The 27,841-nt window shown below is 38.4% G+C and overlaps 1 protein-coding gene across 1 annotated transcript in view; it reads left to right on the top strand.

Annotated features, from left to right (window-relative positions):
• The first annotated feature begins 4,459 nt into the window (after nucleotides 1–4,459).
• ZNF804B (zinc finger protein 804B) overlaps nucleotides 4,460–27,841 on the top strand; it is a 576,688-nt gene continuing 553,306 nt past the window's right edge. Inside the window, exon 1 of the mRNA XM_043968609.1 lies at nucleotides 4,460–5,303. Within this exon, the coding sequence (XP_043824544.1) occupies nucleotides 5,196–5,303 (108 nt within the window). The 5' untranslated portion in view covers nucleotides 4,460–5,195. The remainder of the gene's footprint in view (nucleotides 5,304–27,841) is intronic.

Genomic DNA, 27,841 nt, shown 5'->3' with positions numbered 1-27,841 from the left:
AAAAATCAGAGCACTGATGAAAAACCTCAAAATAGAAAAAAACAACAGCATCAAAAACAGAAGAAATAGTATGGTTCATTCAGCATCTATACTCCGCAGTTCTTTTTTTTTTTTTCTTGGATTTGGAGATCCTCTTCCATCATGAGTTCCCTGGAACTCTTCTGCACCATTGCATTGGTGAGAAGAATATAGTCCATCACAGTAGGTCAACACTCAATGTTGATGATACTGTGTACAATGTTCTTCTGGTTCTGCTCATCTCACTCATCATCAGCTCACGCAAGACCCTCCAGGTTTCTCTGAACTCCTCCTGCTCATCATTTCTTACAGCACAATAGTATTCCATTGTATTCATATACCACAACTTGTCCAGCCATTCACCAATTGATGGGCACCCCCTCAACTTTCAATTCCTTGCCACCATGTAAAGAGCAGCTATAAATATTTTTGTACATGTGGGTCCCTTTCCCCCTTCCATGATCTCTTTGGGAAAAAGACCCAAAAGTGGTATTGCTGGGTCAAAGGGTATGCACAGCTTTATCGCCCTTTGGGCATAATTCCAAATTGCTCTCCAGAATGGTTGGATCAGTTCACAGCTCCACCAACAATGAATTAGTGTTCCAATTTTCCCACAGCTTCTCCAACATTTATTATTTTCCTTTTTTGTCATTTTAGCCAATCTGATAGGTGTCAGGTGGTACCTCAGAGTTGTTTTAATTAGCATCTCTCTAATCATTAGAGATTTAGAGCATTTTTTCATATGGGAATAGATAGCTTTGGTTTCTTCATCAGAAAACTGCCTGTTCATATCCTTTGACCATTTCTCAATTGGGGAATGACTTGGGTTCTTATAAATTTGATTTAGTTCCCTATATATTTTAGAGATGAGACCTTTATCAGAAGTACTGGCCTCAAAAATTGTTTCCCAGCTTTCTGTAGAGGAGGCCTTTGTTAATCCCTCCTCCCAAGTAATAGGGTTCCCTTTCCTGAATACTTTGTATAGATCCACCTTGATTTTATTCTTTTTTATATTTAATGTATATGTGAGCATATGTGTACTCGTATCTCCTATCATAATGAAAACACAGATCAGGAGATTACTCTAATCCTTCATATTTGTATACCTGGCACCCAACATAGTAATCTCCCATGTTGGGTGTTCCTGGCACTAAGTGATTGCTGATTGGTTGACTACACTATCAGAAGGAATATTCGCCTTGAATAGGATCTCAGATCCATAAAAAATAGAAGTATTTTCAGGTAAAGTTGGAGAATGAGGAATTCCTGGCAGGATTAACAATGAAAGATGGGGCAAAAATAGATTAAAGTAGTAAAGGCTATTCAATTATTAAGAAAAGTAGCCAGGGGGCAGTTAGGTGGTACAGTGGATAAAGTACCAGCCCATGATTCAGGAGGACCTTCGTTCAAATTTGACCTCAGACACTTGACACTTACTAGCTGTGTGACCCTGGGCAAGTCACTTAACCCTCATTGCCCTGTCCCCCTCAAAATTGACAAGGACTGATTTAATAACTATATTATTCATCTATTGAAGGATTATAAGGTAGATGATGTTGTGTTTGGTGGAAAATCTGAATATATTCAGGATATGAGTTTAATTGAACAAAAGAACATGAATACTGTGGCAGCTTTCAAAACCTTCAGGTTTTTTGGACGAAATACAGAACAATAGGACTGTATATTTGAATTTAAAAAAGCTTTTGATTATTCTAATCAACACTTTCTTTTAGGGACAGTATAACTAATCTTTAAAAATAATTTAGCTTCCTAATTTGGAATTATTTTTGATTAATGAAAAGGGACTGTATCCTTGACATGCTATTGAGAAGTTGTGACATAATTAATCTTCCTAATTGTTTCAGTTGAGGACTGTTGAATCTTAGGCTCCCATCATTGCCTGTTGCCTATGCCTGTGAAATAGACACCAGAGCAATGCTTTCTTGGATTCCCCAAATGGCAAAATAGTGGTTAACCAAGTAAGGTCCAATGCTACATCTTTAAATCTTAAAATATACATATACATATATATATATATGTATATATGTGTGTGTGTGTGTGTGTGTGTGTGCGCATGTACACACACATCTTTTCCCACATAGTTTTGTACTGTTTTCTAAGCCTCAGGGCTTGCATAAGTATTTAATTTTGTTTTTTTTGTTTTAATGACTCCAAATATTTTAATATATGAGGCAGTCAGGGCTAGTGTTGGGGTTGGACCCAAAGGTTCTGGATTCAAATGATGAATTTGCTGTTTGGGTGACCAGGGCACATTTTCTCTTTCTGCAAAAGGAGGCACTGAATTAATAACTTCTAAATTCCCCTCTAGCTCTAAATCTGTAATATATTCACATTGTTGTGTGTGGCTTTCCAGAACTGTGATCTCATCTCAGTGGAGTACTCTCAGTATGGATATTCCCTCCAACCAAACAGTTGGACAACTTATTTGTAAGTTACAGACTTAAAGAGCTGTCTGGGAAGTGAGGTACTGAGACATTAAATACTGTACCTTTATAAGTTAATTCTTATTTGTTTCTAAGTTCTATAGCAACAACATTGTTAAAAATCCCACATTTCAATAGAGAACAGAGAGTACTTTTCAAATAAAATAGCCACTCTTTTTTCTTCTTCTTCTTTTTTTTTTAAAGTCCTTGGGGCTGAAATATTTCAGTCACAACATTTAAAACCCTCAAAGTACTACAATTAGTGTTACAGGTTTGAGTAATTTTCATTTATTGGAGTTCAGACAGTCTATTGGGTGTTTATCTGCTGTGAAATGACTCCTATAGCTTGCAAGTAAGAGTGTAAATTGCTAATGTGTTTGAACTAGAAGCATCCTAGTTAATCTATGATACCACTTTTGGGAAAAACAGTTAAAGTATAAAATGGAAGGGACATGGTATTTACTGTCCTACTGAGGAAGCCACAGTCACTGCCAAATGAAAACTGATTTTTTTTTTTAGGGTAATCACGCTGAAGGGAAAGGATCTGAATTGTCACCTGTTTTTCATTGTTGTTTGCTTTTTGGTTAAACGTGCAAATTATTTTACTTACACCTGGATTTTTCCCTTAGACATGTTTTAAGGGGCTAGTGAGGCTTTCAAGGAGGGACGGTTTTCATATGGTGAATTTAGCTGGGATTTTCATGGAACACTGAGGGGAAAGGAAGGGAAGGAGCAAGAAAAGAGAAGGAAAAGAGGAGTGGGAACATTAATCTCTTTTCAATCAATCCTTGATCTGAGACAGAAGGTGGAGTAATCACAGGGTTCCTCCATCTTTTTCCCCCAGCATCACAACCAGGGTCAAATGGAACAGGTCTCTCCACTCTACAATCAGGTTTGGGCTACAGGAGATGTTGGGGAGCAGAACCTCTGTATCACAACTCTAGGGAAGGCTTTCCTTGGCTGTCTGTGAAAATCTGTTCTCAGAGTCTTTTCTCAGCTCAGCCTGCTCCCTAGTGGCTTTTTTCCCCCAGTAAATGAGATAATCTCACTTAAATGCCATGTACTGTGGACCCATTGCAGGGAAAAGAGAAGGTTGTCTAAGAAATATATATGCGTGTACACACACACACACACACACACACACACACACACACAACTTTAAGCACGTATACAAATTCGTATAGATAAATTTTTACAGTTCTTTCTTTTACAAATATTTGTGGATATAGCTATCGATCAACATCTGCATAGATAGAGAATATAGTAATAGGTATATTCTCTATCCTGTGTGAAGGTCTCTTTCTAAAACTACTTAGATCTACGTACAGACACACACACGCCGCCTACCCATATACCACATCTATCTGCCCTATTTAGGACCGTATAGCTCATTCTTGCAGCCAGCTGGGGAGCTGTTGCTTCCTTTGGCTGATTCACAGAAGCGATGCTGGAGAAAAGAGACAGCCAGAATTAAGGGGCTCTCCTCCTCCTTCTCTCTGTCTCCCCGCTTTCACCCGCTTGCCGCCCCCCTCCCCCCGCTCCCCGCAGTTACAAGAGGGCGCAAAGTTGACCAAGATGAAGGGCAGAGGGGTAGGGAGGCTCCCGGGAAGAGCGCATCCGCTTCCAGGATCCTCACGGCCCGTCTTTTGGCAGCCGGGGCGCCCTCGGGCAGTCGCTGTCTTGCCAGCAGCTGGTCCTTCTCTTTCCTGCCCCCAGCTCCCCAACTACTCCCCCGGGGCGTGTCCGGCGTGAAGTCTGAGCATCGCGTAGGTCTCCAGCCCACCACGAGTCAGCTGCAACGTGAACTTAAAGACCCAGCTTGGGAGGAGTACCCGACCCCAACTGGAGTCCCTATCTCCCCCCCCCCATCCAACCCCGATCAGTTGTGCCTCCCTTCTTCATCTCCCTCCTCATCTCACTGCTTGCCAACCCACCTTCCCCCCCCCTCACCCCCTTGAAATTAGCTAAGGTGACAGGGACCGTCTGCAGGATGTGACCAAAAAAAGGCTCTCTCAAGGACTCCTGACTACTCACATCCCAGGCAGCAGCTGCTGCTGGCACAGCTGGATCCCCGGGCATCACTGCCCCCAGCCCAGCTCAGCACCAGAGGGGCAGCGAAGGGCAAGGGACGACCCCTCCAGAACGTCCTGGTCCTGGGACCCTGCGCTGATCTCGGAGCATCCTTGTCTTTTAGCTCCTGGGGTTGACACTTGGTGGGAAGGTTGGAGGGGAGGGGGTGTGTGAGTGGGAATTACCAAATTCCTCCCAGCTGCAGGAAGTTGTCCTTTAAGGGGTGTGTGTGCGTGTGTGTGTGTGTGGGGGGAAGGTGGGGGTGGAATTGCGGAGAGGCTGGTTAGCAGGCACATAGTGAGAACAGCATGTGGACTGGCTTCCCCTGTTTCTTCAATGCTCTGTGTTTGCAGCTGCGTCCGCTGCTGCTGCTGCTGCTGCTGCTGCCTCTGCCGCCTTCAGTATAGCCTGCTGTTGGCAGCAAGCAGTCTCCCGGGCACTGGATGAAGAGAGGGGACGGACCGCCGCTGCCGCGTCCTCTGCTATATGGTGTCTTCTGTTGGGGGGGAGCAGTCGCTGCTCCTCCTCCTCCTTCTCCTCCTCCTCCTCCTTCTCCGTCTGCTGCTGCTGCTGCCTCTGGAGCTGGCCCGCATTCACTCCCCCAGCCCGTAGTCTAGTGAGGAGTTGAGACTCTGCGCCTCCCTCCAGGACGGTCGGACACACATGGCTTGTTACCTGGTCATCAGCTCAAGACATCTCAGGAATGGGCATTACCGTGGTATTAAAGGAGTCTTCAGAGGCCCCCTATGCAAGAATGGCTCTCCCTCACCGGTAACTCTCCCCCAAACCCCTCTAACACGCACGCACTCATACACACAGCCAGAGTCAAAATAAACAGAGGGAGAAGAGTGTTGTGTGGGTGGGTAGGGAGAAATACGGTACTCAGGGGATGCGCACCTAGAACATTTCTTATCAATAGTCCATTCTGTCTTGTTTATGGAGTTTAGAAATCTGCCACGCACAGAGAGGGGCATGCGACTGTTTACATTTGTACTCACACCATATGGTTGTCAGGAGCTTTATTTCTCAATGTGTAAATAATAACGGAATGCAGTTAGCTGCAGGAATGTGGAGGTATAGGTTTCCTTAGGATTCATTCTAAATGGTACTTAGGTTTGTGATTCTGCCAGTTTGGACCGGTTTGGAAAGTTTGGGTGCCACTTCATGTGCCTTGGGAAGATTCACTCTATGGGGAAGGAAAAAGGTGCTTTTTAAAAGGATATGGATGCATCAGGTCTCAGGCAATGAAAGGTGCGGAGAATTGTGACATGATTTCACCCAGTGTTTTATCATGAGGTAGCATTAAAGGGAAGAAAAATAAACAGATGCATCTGTTTGACTTTTTATCTTGCAATGCAAGAGATTTCATAATTCTTAAGCAAACTGAACATTTTAAAAACTATGCTTCTGGTAAGTTGAAACTGAGCTTGCATGGGGGCTCTGATTTAAATGCTAATTATATCCTTGGAAGATGCTATACACTAATGATATTTTAGGCTACAAATATATTCCAAGAAAATGTAAGTATGAATCATGCAGAAATATTATACCTGCATTCTTAGTAGGTAAATGAACTCAAGGAACAATATACTTTTGGCTCAGGGTAGAGAAAGTCAAATTCATATAGAATGAAATGGGGAGAAATAGTTTTAGACATTAGACTCATTTTTCTTTATAGACAATTTCCAGCGTGAACTTTAATGCTTCATGTGGGTGAATCGATTTTTAGTAAAGTGTTACATTGAAAAATCTGTGCTTATGTTGGATATAGGCTATGCTCATGAAACTTAAAATGTATTCAGTGCAAAGACAGAACTAAAATGTAAGTTATGAAGGAAAGTATTGCCTTGTAGGTACTTATCCACTATAAAAAGTTTGATTTTGTAAAGCCCTCATTTATTTGAACAAAATAAGTTAGATATAAGATATCATGGCATGAATCAAAGCTTTTAGCCATAGAATCTTAAGGCTGTATGAGGCTTTTGGTAATTGAGTTTTTATTTTCAAACTCCTTGAATTTCTTCCATTTTTTAAAATCTTTGCGAATAAGAGACCTCATAAGCTTCCTTGGTAAGCTGCTTACATGTTTAACTATCTTTTGCGTCAGCAAAATCATTCTTGTATTAAACTCCAATCTGTCATATGGTTAATGAAGACCATTTATGGGGGGGTCTCCAAACCTTCAGTTATTCTAGCAGTTTTCTTCCAAATATCGCTTTTTTAGTTGGGGGAGATTTGAACTAGACATGTGACTCCAATAAAGACCTGAGTGCTTCTGTGTATGGAGAGCCTGGGGTACTTCACTGGTCCAGACTCACTTTTACTCCTGTTTCAGTTTGAGAGGGTTCCCTCAGGGAGTTAGTATATGCTGTAAGTCATGAGTTCTTGGGGTCTGGGGGTGGGGGGGGGAAACCCTGCTCTGTGGCCACAGATTGTACTCTGAACCCTGACCAGTTCTTTCCCAAATGCATACCTTTCAGTAAGAGAGACCTTGGGCAAGAGGATACAAAAGTATTAAGGCAATCTCTTATCAAAATAGAAGTCCTACTGAGAGTGGGTGGCCAAATAGCATTATTCTGTATAGAGAATAACAGTTTTATCCATTATTGTACTTGTTTTAAAAATGAAAATGCTAGTTTCATGACCCTGTTGAACATCTTGCTATGACCCCATTGTCCCAACCTTACAACTTAGTCTTTCCCAAACTTTTTTTTAGTTTGCTTTTTCTCCCCAGGCCGATTCTTTTCAGTTAATGGCACTGAACCTGTTCTACATATTATATATGCCATAGACCATACTATACAGACTATAGACCACCACTCCAACAGTGACATGTCACTGTTAATTTGAACATATTTCCAAGGTTCAGGACACTCCTCCCCTCAACTGGATGACATCTGAAAATGTTATAATGGGTATATTCTGCATTTTGTAATTTGTCATTGATGGAAAGATTATGTAGCATGGGGTCCAGGACTGTCCCCCTAGGGATCATCAAATGACAGTTTTTTTTCCCTTAATTTGAAACTCATCATATATCTCCCCTTGTGTCCCTTGTACAATTGTTTTCTGGTCTAGCCTGTTTTTCTAGTTTGTTAGGGAGTTCATTTTGAGAGATGAAATGAGAGGCTTTACTTGTCAAACTTTTTTTTTTAAAGCTGTGTCAGTGTTTCATTCTTCTCAAGGTATTTCCATATTGATTTAATGATTCCTTTCCTTCTTCCAACCCTTCTTCCCCTCCCAATGGTGTTTCTCTTGAGCTAGATGTTACGTTTTCAGATACGCAATTGACAAGTCATGCTTTTTCCCTTTAAAAAAGATAGACACTATACTGGTTTACTTCTTTTTTTAATTGAAGTACTTTTCTAGCCCTCAGTAAATCCTCAGAAATGATAGGTGTACCTTTTAACTTCAGTGACTATTAACCTCTTCTCATAGCTATTGAACAGGGCCTGGCCATTTGACTTACAACTGACTTCCCACCTTACCCTACTTGTGGTAGCCATTCCTAGTCAAATTCAAAACTTCGGGTTTTTTTTTTTCCTTTAAAATTAGAGATGATATAAAAAAGGGACATGCCTATAAAATCCCATAGAATAGAATCTCAGAACTAAAATATACACCAACTTACTTTACCAGAGAGAATAACAGAGTCACAATCAAATGTGGACATAAAAATGTGTTTCTTGGATGGTTATTTAAAAAGAAATATCTGGAAATGCTCCAGGTATAAAATGTTGCTCTCTTAAAAATGTACTTTCACAGTTTTCCATTTGCCCCTAGTGTTTGCTAGTGTGGGTTATTACAGTCAAAACTACTGTGCGCAGCATTTTTTTTTTTTCCTATGCTGTTTATTTCAGAGTATTTACTTTAGTGGACATTTACATTACATTTTTAGTGAGAATTGCAGGGATAATAAAATATTTGGGAGTTATCAAGCCATATTCCTAAAGTTAAAGTAAAACTTGGCTCTTCTCATCCAAGGGTATAAATGCAGAGATTTTATTTGAAGGTTGAACTTTTCTAATTGTTGGGAAGTATGTATAAAAAGTATGGCATGCTGCCTTTATGTCTAATAAGCATATTCCTATGAATTTTGCCATACTATAAAGAAAAAGAAAAGAGAGGAATCAAGGGTAGGCAGTTCCCTATTAAAATTTTTCATTGTTTTGAGAGAAAATTGGAATTTTCACCTCCCTTCTTCTTACATAGAAACCAGTCCTCCTCCCCCACTGCAGTAATAACAAGCTCAGATATTTTTCTTATTCATGTTTATCAGTAAACCTGAACAAATAACTGCCTTAAAAGAATCAACAAGTAAGAAGGGAAAAAAAAAATTCCCTTGAAATCTCGAGTTATCAATTAACCTTTAAGATTCTATACACATTACCTCAGAAGACACAAAGCATACCTTTATATTATATATTTATTTATATTTACATTATATATGTTTATATTTTATTTGTATTATATATTTGTTATCATTATTATTATTATTAAAAATTTTCAAAAGACAGATGGGAAAATCATGCACTCTTTTACCATTATGTATATTAAGAATGCCTCCTTGTTTTAATTTTAGAAAGAAAGTAAAAGATAATCTTTAAGAAAAATCCACTTAGATAAAACCCATCATTTCAGACCAAGAAAGTTCCTCTATTGCCATGTCAGGATTCAGAAAGCCAAGCAAATTTCCTCCAACTAAGGAAATTTAGACAGAAAAATGCATATTTAATTTGTAATACTGGTCCTTTGTTTTGTTTATTTGTTTTTTTGCAGGACAATGACGGTTAAGTGACTTGCCCAGGGTCACACAGCTAGTGAATGTCAAGTGTCTGAGGACAAATTTGAACTCAGGTCCTCCTAAATCCAGGGCCAATGCTTTATCCACTGTACCACCGAGCTGCACCCGGTCCTTTGTTTTGATGTAAAGAATCTTTATTTTCAAATTAATATTCAATGGGCAGTGGTATGGAGGCTAGAGAGACCTTGGGTAAGACACTTAATCTCAATATCCCCAGGCAACTCATTAAGATTATAAATTGCTAAGCAGGTGCTGATTGGCTTTGTTACAGGAGTTTCCTAAATCTATGAAGTCACATGTCAAGTGAAATAAAATATTCACTAGATTGAGTTTGAATGAATTTTACTTGATTCCTGAGTTTGGATTTATTTTAGTTGATTCATGAAGAGTGAAAAGGAGTGACATCATTGAAATAAAATCTGTAAGTGACAAATTATCATGTAATTGTCATTGTAGCTTGACTTGTGTCTCTTTGTGTTATTCAGTTTGGGTGTGAAACTGGGTATCTTCATTTGAAGAAGTAACCAACATAATGGCTCAACATTCAGAGTGAGGGCTCTTGGGAACACGCACGCTTCAGTCCTGGTTGGAACTGATGGGATTTGGGCATCAATACCACTCATCAAAGGCACTTAGTACTCTTCATGACCCAACTTGAGAGCCATGTCTACCACATACCTTTACATGGACATCTTGGCTCAAAGTATTCTCTTCTTCAACTAATATACTGTCTCTACTCTTGTCTTCTCTTTCACATGGCTTCTCTTACCTCAAAGGATGCTGTCCCCTTGGAGAGATTACCTTTTTTTTTTTTTAATCTCCAATGCTCAGCCAGTGTTGAGTAAATACTGCTTAAGAAATGTGTGTGGATTGAGTCATTATACAAATCATGATGTGTTTTCAGAAAGTCTGATGTGCCTCTTATCATGACGGGGGAGCCCCCAACTCTTGCTGACTCCTTTGGGCTCCTCTTAGCCAGAAGCTAGAGAGTCTCAATGTAGTCTGTAGGACTGCAGATGACCAGTTTCTTTCCCAAAAGGGAGTTCTCTTTCCTAAATCATAATCTTGACATCTTTTGATTGTTGCAACCCTATTTTTCTAATTATACCAAATCTTATTTCAGAATACTTCAAGTATTCAATGTCAAATATATATGAAATGATAGAAACAAAATACCACAGTGATTCTCTTGCAGTGGCTTCCATCTGACATATGCCCTCATGTTAAGGAAACTGGAATTTTGCAGTACTCTCCATGTTTCCCATTCCTGGTCTGAAATAGGGACATATTCTTGAGAAAGAACAAACATCTTTTTAAGACATTTCCAAAATTTCCTCAAATTGACGTCGTTTTGAATGGGCCAAGTGTAACTTTGTTTTTTGTTTTTAGTGAGGCAATTGGGGTTAAGTGACTTGCCCAGGGTCACACAGCTAGTAAATGTTAAGTGTCTGAGGCCGGATTTGAACTCGGGTACTCCTGACTCCAGGGCCGGTGTTCTATCCACTGTGCCACCTAGCTGCCCTGGGCCAAGTGTAACTTTAAAGATAGATACTTCCCTACACCAATCATTATTATAGTAGTATCTCATGCTTACATGGAACTGTAAAATTTGCAAAGCAGCTTATATCTTCATCCCCTGAGCATGACAACAGTCATCTGAAGTAGGTACTATTGATATCTCCATTTATATTGAAGAGGAAACTGAGGTTGAGAAGAAGCTTAGGGACTTGACTTGGGGCATCCAGGTGCATTAGTACTAAAAGCAAGATTTGAACCAAGGTCTTCCTGCCTTTAAGTACAATGATCTGTCTATGATGCCAAGCTGCCTTAGTGCATCTTCTTTACTTAGGTACATGAATAAATAAGTTTTTCTTTAACTGAAACTTTCAATAGAAGAGGCATTGTGGTACAGCGGGAAAATTGCTATTTATAGAGTTAAAGGACTTGAGTTCAAATTCTGACTCTAATGGTTATAACCTTATAACCTTATGACCTGGGGCAGATCCCTCTGTATCTCTAGGTTTTCTAACTTGTAAAAATGAATGGGTTGGATTAGATGGCTTCTCAGGTCTCTTCAATAGCTCAATGAGTTTATATTTTCAATCCAGCATTTGTAGATGTAATTGATTAGTAACTTCCTATTTTGCCTTATATTAAATACTATACTATTTCTTTTTATAACCACATCACCTCAAAAGCTCCCCATCCCTTCCAAACCAGCCATGGATCCTTGGCTTTAAGGGTTTCTGCTCTAGGAAAGCCATAATCAATATTTAAATGCCTACTAGAATAATTTCCTGGTTGGGTCTTTCAGACTTTGCACCCTGCCACCTTAAAGAAGTTTTTGCTATAAGAAGAATGAAAACTATGTGTTAGTGGTGCAGTTTGTGAATTTTTAATGGACTACACTGTGTTGTTCCTTATGACAAGGAAATCTGATGCAATGATGTGTTTGGGTTTGTTACTTTTAAGTACTCAATTAAAATAAGTGCTGTACTCTATGAATCTGCCCTTATAATTTGGAAATAAAATAAAACTAACAAAATCACATGCTGAGCTAATTTATATGCTAAATATGGAATAGCATTAAATGTTGGATTTGATCATTTGTAGCATTAAGCAATCCTACCCTTAAATAACATGGTCTCATGAATGACTATGTAGTCTTTGATGAATAATGTGTGTTCTGTATTAACAGAGCTGGAAATACCAGTAGGCTTAAGGCTATGTCAAGAACAAGGAGAATAGTGAATGTTTAAATAACGTTATCACATTTAATTCAGTATGAGCCTATTTTATTCAGAACAGTCTCTTTCGTAGAATTTGTTTTGTATTTGTATGTTCATTGAGTGTCAAATTATACAAAGTGACTTGAATTTGGATTATAAAATGTTCCTTTGCTTTTAATTTTTGGGGGGTGTTTCCAATCAAATATATTTCTTTGTAAAAAATGACAGATGATGAACTAGACACCACTTGGCCTTCCATTTAAACTAATTTTACTCAAATGATGAGGATAGGTTTAGGGAGACAATATTTTTAAACTGGGGAATATTTTCAGATACTACGGCAGGAATGGAAATGTATTGAACCGTTGTTATTTTAGGCTTTATTCAAGTTAAGGGTATTCTATTGCTTGTTGTACTTTTACGAAAATCTTGGAAAGTAGGATTTACATAATGTCATGCAAAATGGGTGTTCAATAAATCATTTGTTTTGTTGTTTTGTTCAAGGAAAAATTCAATATGTATGACATTATCTATTTCAAACTTTCCACTAGAAAAGTCTCATTTGTTTCATTCCTGCTGTGCTCACTAGCAATCTTGAGCATTCTGAGTTGCATCACTGACAGGGAAATCTTAAACCATTTATTTTCATTCTAGAATAAGGGAGCTAAGAGGCAGCTGGGTGGCACAGTGGATAGAGCACTAGCCCTGGATTCAGGAGGACCTGAGTTCAAGTCTGGACTCAGACACTTAACACTTACTAGCTGTGTGACCCTGGGCAAGTCACTTAACCCCAATTGCCTCACTAAAAAAAAAAAAAGAATAAGGGAGGTAAGAGTCTCACTCTGTTCTCTGCTGGTCAGGTAAATATATTCTGTTCTAGGCATCCCATTTTAGAGTGACACTGAACACTCAATACCTCTGAAAGTCTCTGGGATGGAGATGGGACTGGATATCAAGCCATATGAGCAATTTCTGAAGGAACTTTAAATGTTTAGCTGGTAAAAAAGAATGCTTGGGGAGAGGAGGTGGTAGAATTTTGTCACTATCTTCAGATAGCTGAAGGGATCGCATCTGTAAGAAACATTAGGCTTATTCTCTATAGTTCAGAGGATGTAACCAGGACAAACAATGGTGGTGGAATCACAGGGATACAGATTTTAACTCCATATGAAGAGGAACCTTGTAACAATTAGAAAAGTTCAGGAATAGAATGAGATCTTTTAAGAATTAGACTTATCCCTTCCACATGACAAGTTTCCCCATCATAGTTTTGATATGTCACAGGTGGGCATAAGAAATTAAATGGAAATTTTTTTGGGGAAGGGGGAGTTTTATGTAAGCTGCAGACACACACAGGCCGGTGGACAGTATAGAAAAAAGTTTAGAAATTCAGAAATACATAAAATATGTATAGCATTATATAACATAAAGCCAGATTTTACAATAAGTATTGTAAACACCCCACAAAAGGAAGAGAAAACAATTCAGACTTCTTCTCTGACATGGAGGGAGGGCCAAAAAAAATCTTAGGTGGATTTTCTAGATCACAGGGGGCACTGCACCTCTAACCCCAGGGATGTAGAAGGGATAACTGTAATGAGTTTACTATCACATCAGTGGACATGTTTAAGCAGAGGATGGGTGACCTCCTGTTAAGTATGTCTCAAAGGGGATTTTTTGCAAATGATTAGACCAGATGACCTCTAAGGTCTCCTTCAACTCTGATATGTCTTTAATTGCCTGGAAGCTTACATTCAAACTCCAGCTATGGGGCCATTGCCTTGGAATGGTGTACGGGGGACAGCATCGAGATGATTTATGCTGCACAATCATTGTGTTCAGTTATAATTAGGGTTGCCAATTTTTTTATTTGAAGATTGGCAAATTCTTTTGGGCAAATTCCATTTCATTTTTCTGTGGGCGAAAGAATCTGAAGATACTTTGCTTATACATGGCAATTGCCAGGCGATCTTTTTTAAAGCAGTCACACCCCTCTACTCTTGTCCTCCTGCACCTCCATCCCTACTTCCCTTAAGGCAAATGAATTTGCAGGTGAAATGCTAACATTTATCTATGGCCCTTTCCAAAGACATCCTCTTCAAAAATACAGACACACCCAATATACTCTCTGAATTCCCTCAAAAACCACAAAGCTGCTTCCACATTGGTAGAAAGTACCCCCACATGTGCACGAATCCCTTTCCACAAAGCTATTACTCCATAACCCTCAAATTGCCCCCCAGAACCATGTATACATACTCATGCTATTCACTTTCTTACTGTCTTGTGAATAATTCTGTTGTCTTTCCTTTGCCTCAGCAACCAAAAGTAGTCTTCCTTTCCCCCCAAAACTGTAGTAAATCAACCAAACCAAATAAGAAGGAGATGACCAGGGAATCCCTAAATTAAGGAGTGAAATAAGAGCCCCGCTCATATTTTGCCTTCCAAGGTACTCTCTGTTTTAGGCTTTATCACTTGTATTTGGAATAAGAAGTCATGAAAATAGTATAGCATCTATTATTGTGTAGGGGCCATATCTGCACAGTTACCCTAGAGTGACTTTATCCTTCCCTTCACACTGAAAGAGAAACCCACTGTGTGACTCCTCACAAATCACAATGTTGGCTACTCATATGTTTGTGAAAATGTGTCTGCAAGGAAGGCTGTTTTTGGAGGTGCTACCAGATGTGGGCACATTGGCATTGTTCTGTGGAAGGAGTGGGGTCAAAGAACCTGGATGTCCCTTCAGGTTCTTCTACTTATTGCCTGTGTGACCATGGGTAAATCACTTAAAACTTCTGAGTCTTGTTTTACTCATTTGTAAATGAGATGATCTCAATGATCTTTTATATCCCAAATTCTAAGACTGATAACGATGACAACAATACTACTGGCTAACATTGTTATACTGCCTAATATCTGCCAAGCACTGTGCTAAATGCTTTACAATTATGACCTCATTTGATCTTTATAACGATTCTGGGAGTAGGTTCTATTCTTTCCCACATTTAACAGTTGAGGAAACTGAGGCAGAGTATAAGTAACTTGCCCAGGGTCACTCAGCTAGTAAATATCTGAGACTGGCTTTAAACTCAAGTCTTTCTTGACTCTCTAGCCACTGTACCACCTAGTCACTTATTAACAACAACAACAACTCTGTATGTTTATAACTCTAAGTTTACAAAGCATTATATACATAAATATCCATCTATATATCTAAAATCTCATTTAATCCGCATAGAATCCTCATGGCTGTTATTATTCTCATTTTATAAATGAGGAAACTGAGGTATACATGTTAAGTAACTTGCCCAGGGACACATAGCTAATAAGCACCCGAAGCAGAATGCGAACAGGTCTTCCGGACTCCAAATCTGGTATTCTATCCACTATATCCCCTATAATTTAAAATCTCCTTGGATTAAATACATAGTTAAAAGGAGACTGGTTTTAAAAAGTGGCCCCCTGGGGGCAGCTAGGTGACACAGTGGATAAAGTGCCAGCCCTGAATTCAAGAAGACCTCAGTTCAAATTCAGCCTCAGACACTTGACACTTAGTAGCTGTGTGATCCTGGGCAAGTCACTTAACCCCCATTGCCCCACAACCCCCCCAAAAAAACCCCAAACAACAACAAAAGTGGCCCCCTGAAGAGTGGGTACCCTTTGGAGGATAGCTTATTTTTTTGAAACACAAATAGTAATGATGACATAATGTTTTAACATCTACAAAGCCCCTGCCTCAAAAGAAAAGAAAACAAAACCAAAAGCAAAACTCAGTTATCTGGGGGTGAATATGGTTACCCCTACTTGAGAGATAAGTAACCGGAGTTTCAAAGAAATTAAGGAAATCACTGTGGATTTTTTCTGGTTTGTGATTCTAGAATTAAAATAGATTCCATTGACTTGACTATTTTTGTTCCAGAATGTATGATAGAATAAATAGCATTTCCACCAACTTCATTTTACTTTGGGTATTGTTCTTCTCTCTCTGTCCCTCTGTTTGTCTTTCTGTCATCTTGTATCTACCAGTAATTACTTCTGTAACCTTGAGCAGACTATCCCATCTCTTTGGGCTCAGTTTGCTCATCTACAAAACCAAAAGGGTTGGTTAGATTGCCCCTCTTGTCTCCTCCAGTTCTAAATTTATGACCCTAGGGGCAGCTAGGATGGTGCAGTGGATGAAGCAATAGCCCTGGATTTAGGAGGACCTGAGTTCAAATATGATCTCAGACACTTGACACTTACTAGCTGTGTGACCCTGGACAAGTCACTTAACCCTCATTGCCCCACAAAAATAAAATAAAATAAATTTATGAGCCTATTGACTGTCTGTCTAGATATTTCTCTACCTAACACAATGCAAGGGGAGCCAGAAAGAGAGTTTTAACATTCTGGCTAGATTCCCATTTGGATAATTTCATTATATTTAATGAAATTAACTCTATCGTTTCAATAGAACAAACTCTTTCTCCTGTGCATCTGTTGATTATTATAAATATGCTCGACTCTGCCCCTGTGGCAGCTCTATTTCCATGGTGTGTGAAGAAAACACTTTTCATGGGTAATTTTGTGCAGCCACGTGGATTCTGTCAGAGTGGGAGCTGGGGTAGGAAATGGGGGGGGGGCAGTCCTTTCATCATGATTATGTTTTTCACTTTAATACCTACAAAGATTCATTTAGGGAATTGCTTCGAGTATAATTTAATGCTTCTTAGTAATCGAAACCACAATGTATTTTATTGCATTTCACTGTTTCCGAACATCTTGTGGAGAACACCAGAAGAGAATGAAAATGTGTTGTGCATAAGCTGATGAAGTCCCCACACAGAGTAGTTCCATTGTGTTGCCCACTGGCTCATATTTCATAACTGTCAAAGACAGGAAATGAAAATTAGGAATTACTGAGTCTGCTCTTCCCCTTCTTGTACAGGTTGGGATAGAGGACAGAAAACCATCTCCTGGCTATGCACTGCCTGTGGCCTTTTCAACAAATAGAAAGAAACCTCTCTGCCTCAGTGACTTTCCCCAAAGCAAAGCCCCATAAGCTGCTTTTCGTGGTTGCAAAGGAGATGGAGAAGGTAAAGGAGAGAGACAGGACTCTGTGTCCAGCTTGTCAGAGCTTTAGCACCCCATGCTGTTCTAATCTGTAGTACTCTATTGTCCAGTCCTAACACCTTTTGTTTTTGAAGCATTAATAAAATATATTAAAAAAGAAAACACACCAGCCCAGGGACCATGTTTGACAGCTCATGCAGCATTCTCTCCTTGAAATTGCATATTCCTTTGCTCAGAGGAGGTAGATCTATGTCATTATCTTTGCCTATTCCAATGAGAGGTCAGCTTCCTTCAATATTACGTACATTTTTCAGAAGTGCTCCTTAGATTGGGAAGTGCAGACAAATGCCCCCAAAGGGCAGAAAACTCCCTTGATAATTTGAAAAGATATGTGACCTAGACTCAAAGAAATTTCATCTTTAATTTAGTCCCTTTAGTATCCTCAGGCGAGAGGCCTGACTCTAAGTATTTTTAAAGGTGCGGTAGCAATAGGAATAATCAGTAATTTTTTATTCAGTTCTGTGATAAATTTCTATTGTAACCATCTCTGCCCATTCAGGTTTAATGGTACTTTTGAATCAAAGACATATATCTGCCTCTTAACTGGAGGTCTGCTGAATTAAGGTCACTTTTTGGACTGGATTCTATCTAAATTGGCTATCTGTAAAGGATAATTATTCAACTTTGTCTTTCACTTTGGTTGGCCTAAGTCATGCTGTTAACCATTTGAAAGAAATGTAAAATAAAATACCAAGTAGGATGATAATGAGTAGATATATGTTAATAAGACACATGGATTATATCAAGGGTTCTATCTGCAAAGTATTTCATTATCTTCTCCTTAATATTCAGTTGAAATTCAAGGATTCCCACAATCACGTATGTTAAGAAGTCAGGTACTCAGTAGCAACGAGCGGCTATGTTGAGTCTTCATTACTTCGGAAGAGAAATAAGTTCCGTACTTGGTGTAGACTACAGTTTTCTGGTTTCAGTAGTAAATTAGCTTCTTTGACTTTTTACAAAAAGGTGAACTTTTGTGCTAACTAAATATAAACTTGACTATAACATTTTTGTATTAATGTAAAATGAGAGGGATCTATAAAAGAGCTAGGGGGCGCCATGGTGCACATGGAGTCAGGAAGACCAGGACACTTAACTAGCTATATGACCCTGGGTAAATCACTTAATCTCTATCTGCCTCAGTTTCCTCAGTTGCAAAATGGAGATAATTATTGCACCTCTCTTCTAGCTGATGTGAGGATAAAATGAGAGACTTGCTAGAATCAGGGGGTGATAGACTTGCTCTCTTTTGCCCTGGTCAGATAACATCTGGTGTGTTTTGTTCTCTTCTGCAAATCACCTTTTAGGAAGGACTTGATGAGCTGAAATGTTTCTAGATCTGGGCAACTAAGTTGGTGGAATGCCCCATACTCAAGCATAAGCAGACCCCTCGAAGGACTTAAGGGTGTTTAGTTCAGAGAAGAAAGCCTTGGCGGGGGGCGGGGGGGGGGTTGTTATAGTAGCTAACTTCAAGTTGCTAATTACTGCTTCTATGATTTTTTGGGGGGTTGGCACTTAACATTCCTGGGATTCAGTTTCTTTATTCATAAAATGGAGTTTGGCCAAGATAGTGTCTGATGTCCCTCCCATTTCTAGCTCTCTGAGCCTATGCAGTACTTGAAGGTCTATGATAGGGAAGAAAGATTATATTTCATCTCTTTGGCCTGGGACAGCAGAAATAGTAGTAATGTGTAGAAACTGCAAATACAAATTTGGGCCTGATAGAAGGGAAAACCTCTTAACAACAAGAGAGTCCCAAAGTGTAATGGACTTCTTCTCAGATGTATGGATTTCCTCTCACTGGAGGTCTCAAACAAAAGATGGAGGGAAACTTGTCTGACATATTGCAGAGGGAATTATGTTTCATCTATTAATCAGACTCAATGGTCTCTGAGATTCTTTCCAACTCAGATTATGTGGTTACTTTGCACATTTTCCTCATATGAGGGAATTTATCATTGGATTATGACAAAAAATTAAAGTATGGAGAAACTCTGGATGACAATCATCTTAGCAAAAACTAGAATGTTCTTCCTTGTTAGACTACAAATACTACTGAGGGCAGTGTTTGACATCTGGTAGAATCCCTTTATTTTTATTTTTATTTTGTTTTTGTTTTTTTTCCAGGGCAATGAGGGTTAAGTGACTTGCCCAGGGTCACACAGCCAGTAAGTGTCAAGTGTCTGAGAATGGATTTGAACTCATTGTACTCCTGAATCCAGGGACAGTGTTTTATCTACTGCACCACCTAGCTGCCCCAGTATCCCTTTATTTTTAAATTTAAAATGAAAAAAAAAATTGTTATCTTTCCTTTTTGATGTCATTTTACTTGTGTCTGACTCTTCATGACTCCTTTTGGGATTTTCTTGGCAAAGATACATGATTGGTTTGCCGTTTCCTTCTTCAGATCATTTTATAGATGAGGAAACTGAGGCAAACAAGGTTAAGTGACTTGCCTCGAGTCACATGGCTAATAAGCATCTGAGGCCACATTTGAACTCAGGAAGATGAGTTTTCCTGACTTCAGGCCCAGAATCCCCCACTGCCCCACCTCACTATCCCTTCTTTTCTTTTTATTTCATCTCTATTTTCCAATATATCCTTTCCTTGTTGCCCCCACCAAAGATGCTGTATAGCAAAGAAGTTCTTAAATGTGGGGAAAATCAGTTCCACAAAACTTTCCAACATGTCAAAAAAGGCCTAACTTTATTTTGCAATATTCCACATCCATAATTCCCTCCTTCTGCAAACAATAGAGAAAGTTGCCTTCTCGTATATCTTCTCTCAGATTAAGCTTGGTCATTTCTGATTTTGCAGCATTCAATTTTAGTTGTTTTATTATTCTTTTCATTTATATCTTTGTAGTCATGGGGTACATATGTGTACTTTACTTTGTATTGGCTCATATATCTTCTCATATTGCTTACTGTTTATAATGTAGTGATAGTTCATTACCTTTATGTACTGTTTAACAGTTCATTGGATGATGGGAATATAGAGGGGTAACACTTGAAATTTTTACTCATCATTTATTTCACTTGACATGGAACTAAGATTGAGGAATTTTAATTTCAAAAGGTTGTGGGAATCACAGAGGTGGATATGTCAAGCTTCAGGGCAATAATAGGAAGCCAAGTAAGACAGTTTCTCTGTCCACAAGAAGTTGGCAGTCTTGGAGGAAGTTCCCAATAAATGGAAATAAAGGATCTGAGAACCTGAATGGGGGAAGGAGAGAAAGCATGAAGTTCCTTAATGTCTGGAGGGGATGCAGGTGGTAGTGATAGAGAAAGGGTAAAGAATAGTGAATATTAGGGCTCCCAAGACAAATTTTGTCTGTTTTACAGTTATATTTATGGAAAGGCCTGGAGGGTAGGCCCAGGCTAGTGGGCTGCTTGGGAAGATTAATAAAAAAGGAAGGGCATTAAAAGGCAAAAGGGAGCAGAAAAAAAGGAAGGGAAAAACTGCTAAAGGTAAAATGTAGCTGAGCCCCACCCCCAGCTGCCCCCAAATTTGCCTAGGGATGGCCTTGCATTGAAGCAATGTATATGCATTGACGTGTGCATATAGATTGAGTTGTACGGGTATACACATCTATTTTTAGATATGGGGAGAGAGTTGGAGAGATGAAATGGATAGAGATTAGACTTAGCTCTCTGGAGAGTTGCTCAGAACCTGTTCTGGAACAGTGGTGTTGAACTCAAATCAAACTGTACCCAAGGATCTTTGAAGGCCATACATTAACTTAGAAAACCACATAAGTTTATGTATTTCTCTTTTAAAAAATTAATACAGATTAATTAGTACAAATTAATACAGATTAAAATCATATTGGAATGGCATTTTCATCAGGTTCAGACCACTACATGGTAGGGGTGTTGTGGTTCACGTGAGCATTTGACGCCTCTGACCTAGCACATAAAGGTTAAGTGACTTGCCCAGGGTAACACAGCCTCTCCTCTTCCAGGCTTCAAGGCTAGCTTTTGATCAACTAGCCTGGGGGCGTCAAACTCAAATAGAACCGGATCCTTGAGTCTCATAGTGACCAGGAAAAATCACAAATTAACATTATGTATATTGTGTAGCATTTTTATTTATTTCGTTAAACATTTACCAGCTTTAATCCTGTTAGGCCCACTCTAGCTGTGAGTTTGATAAGTTCATCCTATACCATGTGGACTTTTATATATAAAACCCAATGTGGAAGGCAGTTGAATTTGATTTGATTATGAGCTTCTTTCTGGTTCTATACTTTAATGATCTATGATGTCATTAGCTCTTGTCTGCCCTCTCATGGTGGAGATTATGATACACTTTTTTCTCTCATGGCTAAGCAAATCATCTAAATTCCCCATGGTGTCTGTCTAACATAATAGAGGCCTTGGTCTAGATATCAGCATATAGTTTATCCATCCATTATCCCTTGCTCTTGAGATCTCTCTCATTCATATATATATATATATATATAGATAGATAGATAGATAGATGTATATAGATGTATATATATATATATACACACATACACACACATATATACTTATACAAACACACACATATATCATATATATATATATATATATATATATATATATATAAAATCTCACATCTGTCTCCAGTGTATCTCCTTTTCTGGAATATGTGTGTGTCTCTATAGATCAAATAATTAATTAGCTAATTAATTTATTAATGCTTTGTATGCATATATATGTATACACATACATATACTCACACACATATCTCTCCCTCTCCTTTTCCTCCTCCCCTCCTCCAGTGTGCCTACTTTTCTGGCTTACTTCTTTCACGATATTGTTTAATAAAACATGTTGCTTATAAGACATCACTAGTAATAGGCTGTCTTTACCCACCACTTCTAGGTATTTCCCTTTTCAGTAATTTACAATTTTGATTTTTCAGTGATCATAGAATTACATGATTTATAGTCATACTGCATAACTGGCAGGATATTGACATGAAAAATAGGGGGTTTGTTTTGGGAGAGAAGTTTGGGGTTATAAAAAGCACTCTGCAGTCTCTCAAATGTGACAACTTTGTTTCTTGTTCCTATTCAATTCTGGGCCAACTCATTGTCCATCTGCTATTTCTGTTGAATATATCTATGTTGGTGAACAACCAGTGGACTCTCTGTTCAACTTCAAATCATTCTGGCCTATAGAAATTCTTCAACTTGATTTTTCCTGTGTGAAATGTTACCCTGAAATCTTAAGAATCTTGTTTAGGCATCTTTGCAATTAACATTACAGAGCTTGATGCATTTAACACAATGTCATCTGCAAATAGGGATCATCTAGAGGGTCTTGTCTTCTCTAGGGAATACTTCCTTTATTTGGACTCTGCACTGGGTAAACTCATGGAGGTGATGAACATCTGGCAAGAATAAATTTTTCCTGTTTTAGACTTTATTTAATATTGGTAATCAGAGGCTTACTGAATAAAGTTAATACTGTTGCATCAAGAAATCTTGTGTAATTTTCATTTATGTGTGGGGCAAAAGTTGTTGAAGAAGAGACTTAAAGACTACATTTTACTTGGCCAAACCAAATATTATTTTTTGGTCAACAAACAAAAATCACGGTAGGATTTTGTATCCCCACACTTATTGGTCAGGTTTGTGACTCTAAAGAATTTTAGAATTTCGTGTCTTAAGTGAAAGCATGCCTATTTCCTCACATTTTATCATGGAAACCCATGTGTAGATAGATGTTAAGGATTTTGTAGAAGTGAGAAGAGGGACATGTGAGTTGATAATTATTGATGTCTTGATGGAAGATTTTTTCAGTGATGTCCCCAATTGTTTTATCCTGTTACTCATTACCTTTGCCTTTTTCCTACATTTTGAGAATTGATTCCTCAATGCCTTTGAAATTCTGGCATCTCTGGCACAAATCTCCTCTGTATATAGTTGATCTGGTCCATCTGTTCTTTATGTCTTTATTGTCATCGATGCCATTTACACTCCTTCAGCCATCTGGGACTAGGAGGTTAGAAACCAAATGCAGGGGCCTCCCTTGTCACTGACGAAAAAAAAATAATTAGTTATAGACATAGTCACAGATGTTTTATGGTTTCCATCCATTCATTGTCCTCCTCCAAGTTTTATCTTTACATACTTTGGGGATGATCTGGTTTCATTGGGTTTCAAGCAAAGCTTTCTGCAAATTCATTATTCCTTCCTTCCTTTAAAAACAAAACAAACATAAGAAAACATGAGTTTAGTAAGATACAATTCACTTAGGATAAATGTAAGTCATATATATGTATTTATCTATGGATCTGGCCTCACACACCCCTCAGGAAGTTAGTTGGGAGATATGGCAGCCAGGTAAAACTAATGTCATCTTGGGTCACAATAAGAGGGCTTTAGTATGCACGATGGTATTACCCAAAGAGATCCTAGCCCTGCACTCTTTCTTGGTGGGACCATATTTCACATTTGGGTTCAACAGTTTAGGAAAATGATTGGTGAGCTTTAAAGCATCCAAATGAGGGTACCCTAGTTAATTAAGGCTTTTAAGTTTTTCTTAGAAGATCCGATGAAGGAATTAGGGGAATTTTAGAGTAAAGAGGAAAATATGTAAGAAGAGCCTGATTGTTGCTGTCAAGAATTTGAAAGGCTGTAATAGGAAAGAGGAATCATTTGGCTAGACCTTCATAGAGCACAGCTAGGAATAATGGGGTAAAAGTCATTGGGGAGAGGGGCAAGGGGCAAATTTATGTTTGATGTAATGAAAAGCTTCTTCACATTTAGAGTTGTAGCTGATAGCTTTAGTTCTTCTCAGCAATTCCAAAGGACTCACGATGGAAAATGTTTTCCACATCCACAAAAAAGAACTGTGGAATCTGATTTGTTTGTTTGTTTTTTGTTGGTTTTCCCCTGTTGTTCTGATTCTTCTTTCACAACAGAAACTAATGTGGAAATATGTTTAATGTGACATAATATCAGATTGCTTTCTGTCTTGGGGAGGGTGGGAGGGAAGGGAAGGAGAAAAATTTGGACCTTAAAATCTTTTAAAAACAAATGTTGAAAACTCTCTTTACATGTAACTGGAGCAATACTATTAAGACTGACAAAAAAAATTACAGTTGTAGAAAAATGGAATGTACCAACCTAGGAACTTGTGGCTTTGTCCTCTCTGGAGGTATTCTAGCAAAGGCTAGCATCCCTTGTGATGTTATTTTATTTTAATTTGTTTTAATCTTAAAGGCATTTTATGATTTTCCTGTTATCATGTAAAGGTAGTTTTCAAGTGATTTTATTTTTTAAAATGTGGCAGCACCATACATAATTTTCTGTCATTTTCCTCTGTCAGTTTTACATAATAGTTTGTATTTTAATAGTATTGCTCTTGGCTGCCACGTTCCTCCGTTTGGCAAGATCAACGTATTTGTCGGCTGAAGCAATTTCTTGCTTCTTTTGCCTTTATTGTTGTAGTGATTGCTTTACATCCCTTAAAATTCCATAGGAACTGATGAGCAGATCCATGTCTATTTTTTTTTACATTTTTGGAATTTGGGGTGCAAATAGCTTTAAAAATAGGTTAATTTGTACTTTATTTTAGTTTCACTCCATAACTTTTCATCTTTGTCCTTATAATTGGTATGCATTCTATGTATCAATGGTCTGACTTGAGAGAGGCAGCTGATATAGAAATGATTCCAAAATAGATGACTAACCATTTCATCATTGTTGAGATAATCTTTCTTTATTTTTATATTGTAAATTTAGGATTTAGCAATTTCATCTTTTAACTATGATTCAAATCATTTTCTATGCTCCTTTTCCTTATTCTTTCACCAGTGCTGCAGAAATAGAAAAGGGCCACACAGGAATGAGGATAAAGTTTTATTTTTTCTGTTTTATGGGACACCATGGCCAAATAATTCATTACTCAGAGATCAGCTTCTTAGTGTTGTATTTCCCCACTTAACTAGGCTGGTCCCCAGTCCATAGCATGATCAGAGGTCAGATCCATAGATAAAATAGAACAGTGTGCTGCTTTGGGGAACAAGGGTCATCTCCATATCCCAAAGAGACATCAGAAAAAGTCTTTTGTGTTGGTACTAGTCCATTGATAGATGGAATGTAGAATCTCATATAGAGAACTAGTCTTAGGTTTGGGAAGAGGTACCTATATTGAGTTCCCAGTTTTGATATATACTGGTTATGTGAACTGGGAAAAGTCACTTAACATCTAGGTCCCACATGCAACTCTCTAAGACTAAAAATGACAGAAGTACAACTGATTGGATGGGAAGAAGTAATTTTTCTCTGGTAGCTCTTTACACTAACAAAGTCACAGGTCCAGTAAAAAATCAAAAAACCAAAACCCCACTTACTAGGAACCATTAAATCTTTGTTCCATACTTAGACATTTGGTTTTCGTCCTATTCTAGTTTATTTCTCTTTTCTAAGGATGAAAGTTCACCTAGTCAATTTTTGTTAATGTTGAGAAATCATGAAGCCATTACTTTTCTGGTACAAACACAAACCAGAAAATTATTCATAAGCATGTCAGTGCTAACCAAGTACTACAGTCAGATTATCATTAATCTCAGTTATCTGAGCAACAGGCTACAGTATTCATATATGCTTTTTAAAGTGAGAATAAACCCTATAAATCTCTAGATAAATAATGTGTTGTACATTAGGGTTTATAATACACCGAACCTGTATCTTAGCTTTTGGGTATCAAAAAGTCATATAGCTGCATTCATTAGTTACCAATTATTTAGTGTTTGGAACTTGAGATACAAAGATTGGGAGTGGGTGGGGAGAGACCCAGAACATTCCCTCCCCTCAAAGGGACTTAAAATCTAAGGAAGCCATAATTCATTTGACTGGCCTTATAGCCTTTCTATGGTGAAAACTTAAGGAGAATTGTGTTTTGTTTTGTTTTTTTATTCTTTGTTTTTAACTTTGATTTTTACTTCTGAACTCATTCAGACTAAAAAAAGAGCAAATAAAGGTAGACTTTGTAGGAGAAATTGCATAGCATATCTCTTACTGAAAAAGATCACAGAATTCATAATGATAAATGATTCTGGTTCTAGAGAATAATTGTCTAATTTCTGAAAAGTGAGGACAGTTACATTATCAGATCAATAATGACACCTAGGGCAAGGACATATCAGTTAATAGAAGTTGTTTAAGCTCTCAGAGATAATATGTGCATATGTTTACTAATGAATGAGGTTTTGTTAATGCAACCTAGACAAGAAACAAAAAGGCACTTATCTATTGCAGACCAGCTTTTTACTTCAAACAAGATTTATATAATGTGTGTTTTTTGTTTGTTTGTTTGTTTGTTTTTTTTGTTTGTTTTTGTTGGGCAATGAGGGTTAAGTGACTTGCCCAGGGTCACACAGCTAGTAAGTGTCAAGTGTCTGAGGCTGGATTGGAACTCAGGTCCTCCTGAATCCAGGGCCAGTGCTCCATCCACTGAGCCACCTAGCTGCCCCCAATGTGTGGTATTTTAATGAGTATTTACTTGTATTTTCCCCTCTTGCATGATTCCTTTCTTCAGTTTTTCACTTTATGTGATTGGGGCAAACAAGCAGAGAAAATATTCCTTTGTGATCCTGATGCAACCTGGAAAGATTTCAGTTTACCCCCTCTTCCTTCTCCCCACCCCTCCCCTCTCCTTGTCTCCCTCCTTCTCTCTCAGAATTAAACTTAAAAAATATATTTTCTGTCCTGATATACAATTGAGATGATTGTAGGACAAGGACTATGACACCATGGAAAAAGAGCTAACTTTAGAGCTAGGAAGACCTGGGTTCAAATCCTGTCCACACACATACTTGCTTATGATCCTGAGCAAGTCACTTTAGCTTTACACTGCTCTAGGGAATTCTGTGACTTGCAGAGAAAATGCTGACCTACACTGGGAGAGGGAGTTCTCTATACCAATGAAATCATGGGTCTGGTACCTTTTCCTAATCATTATAGAGCTAAAAAATCCAAAATACTTCCCACAGCTGTCTTTGAAATGCTGATTAACCAGGGAAATGCAGCTGCTGTTCATCTACCTGACTGTCTCACTTTCCTGCAGGACTTGTAGCAACTACTGATCTCAATCTGTCCTCTCCCACCTCCATGCATTAGTCACACAGGTTTGCCACAATTCATGCTGCCTAAGCAATATTGCTTTATAACTTCTCTTTCCATTCTCTCTCCCCTTCCTGTAAAAAAAAAGCTGTTTTTATCAGTAGCATGCCTGTAAAGGGATGGGAGAAAAAGGAGAGATTACATGAGTGAATCTTAAATTCACAGATACATCTCTTAAGATAACTCTGTAGGGACCAAGATCTTAGCCAAAATGCAACTAAAGACAATTAGCTAAAGACAATAATGGGGCAGCTAGGTGGTACAGTGGATAGAGTGTCGGGGCTGAAGTCAGGAAGACCTGAGTTCAAATCCAGTCTCAGACACTTATTAGCTGTGTGACTCTGGGCAAGTCACTAACTCCTGTTTGCCTCAGTTTCCTTATTTGTAAAATGAACAAAGAAGGAAATGGTCAATCACCCTAGTATCTCTGCCAAGAAAACTCCAAATGGGCTCACAAAGAGTTGGACATGACTAATCGACTAAACAATGACAACAAAGTCAGTTTATATTTGCCACTTCATTTTATGAAATTAATTTC

This window comes from Dromiciops gliroides, chromosome 5, assembly GCF_019393635.1.
Source record: "Dromiciops gliroides isolate mDroGli1 chromosome 5, mDroGli1.pri, whole genome shotgun sequence".
NCBI classification, from domain to species: domain Eukaryota; kingdom Metazoa; phylum Chordata; class Mammalia; order Microbiotheria; family Microbiotheriidae; genus Dromiciops; species Dromiciops gliroides.
Note: the sequence above shows the minus strand (reverse complement) of the source record. Positions and strands in the feature narration are given on the sequence as shown.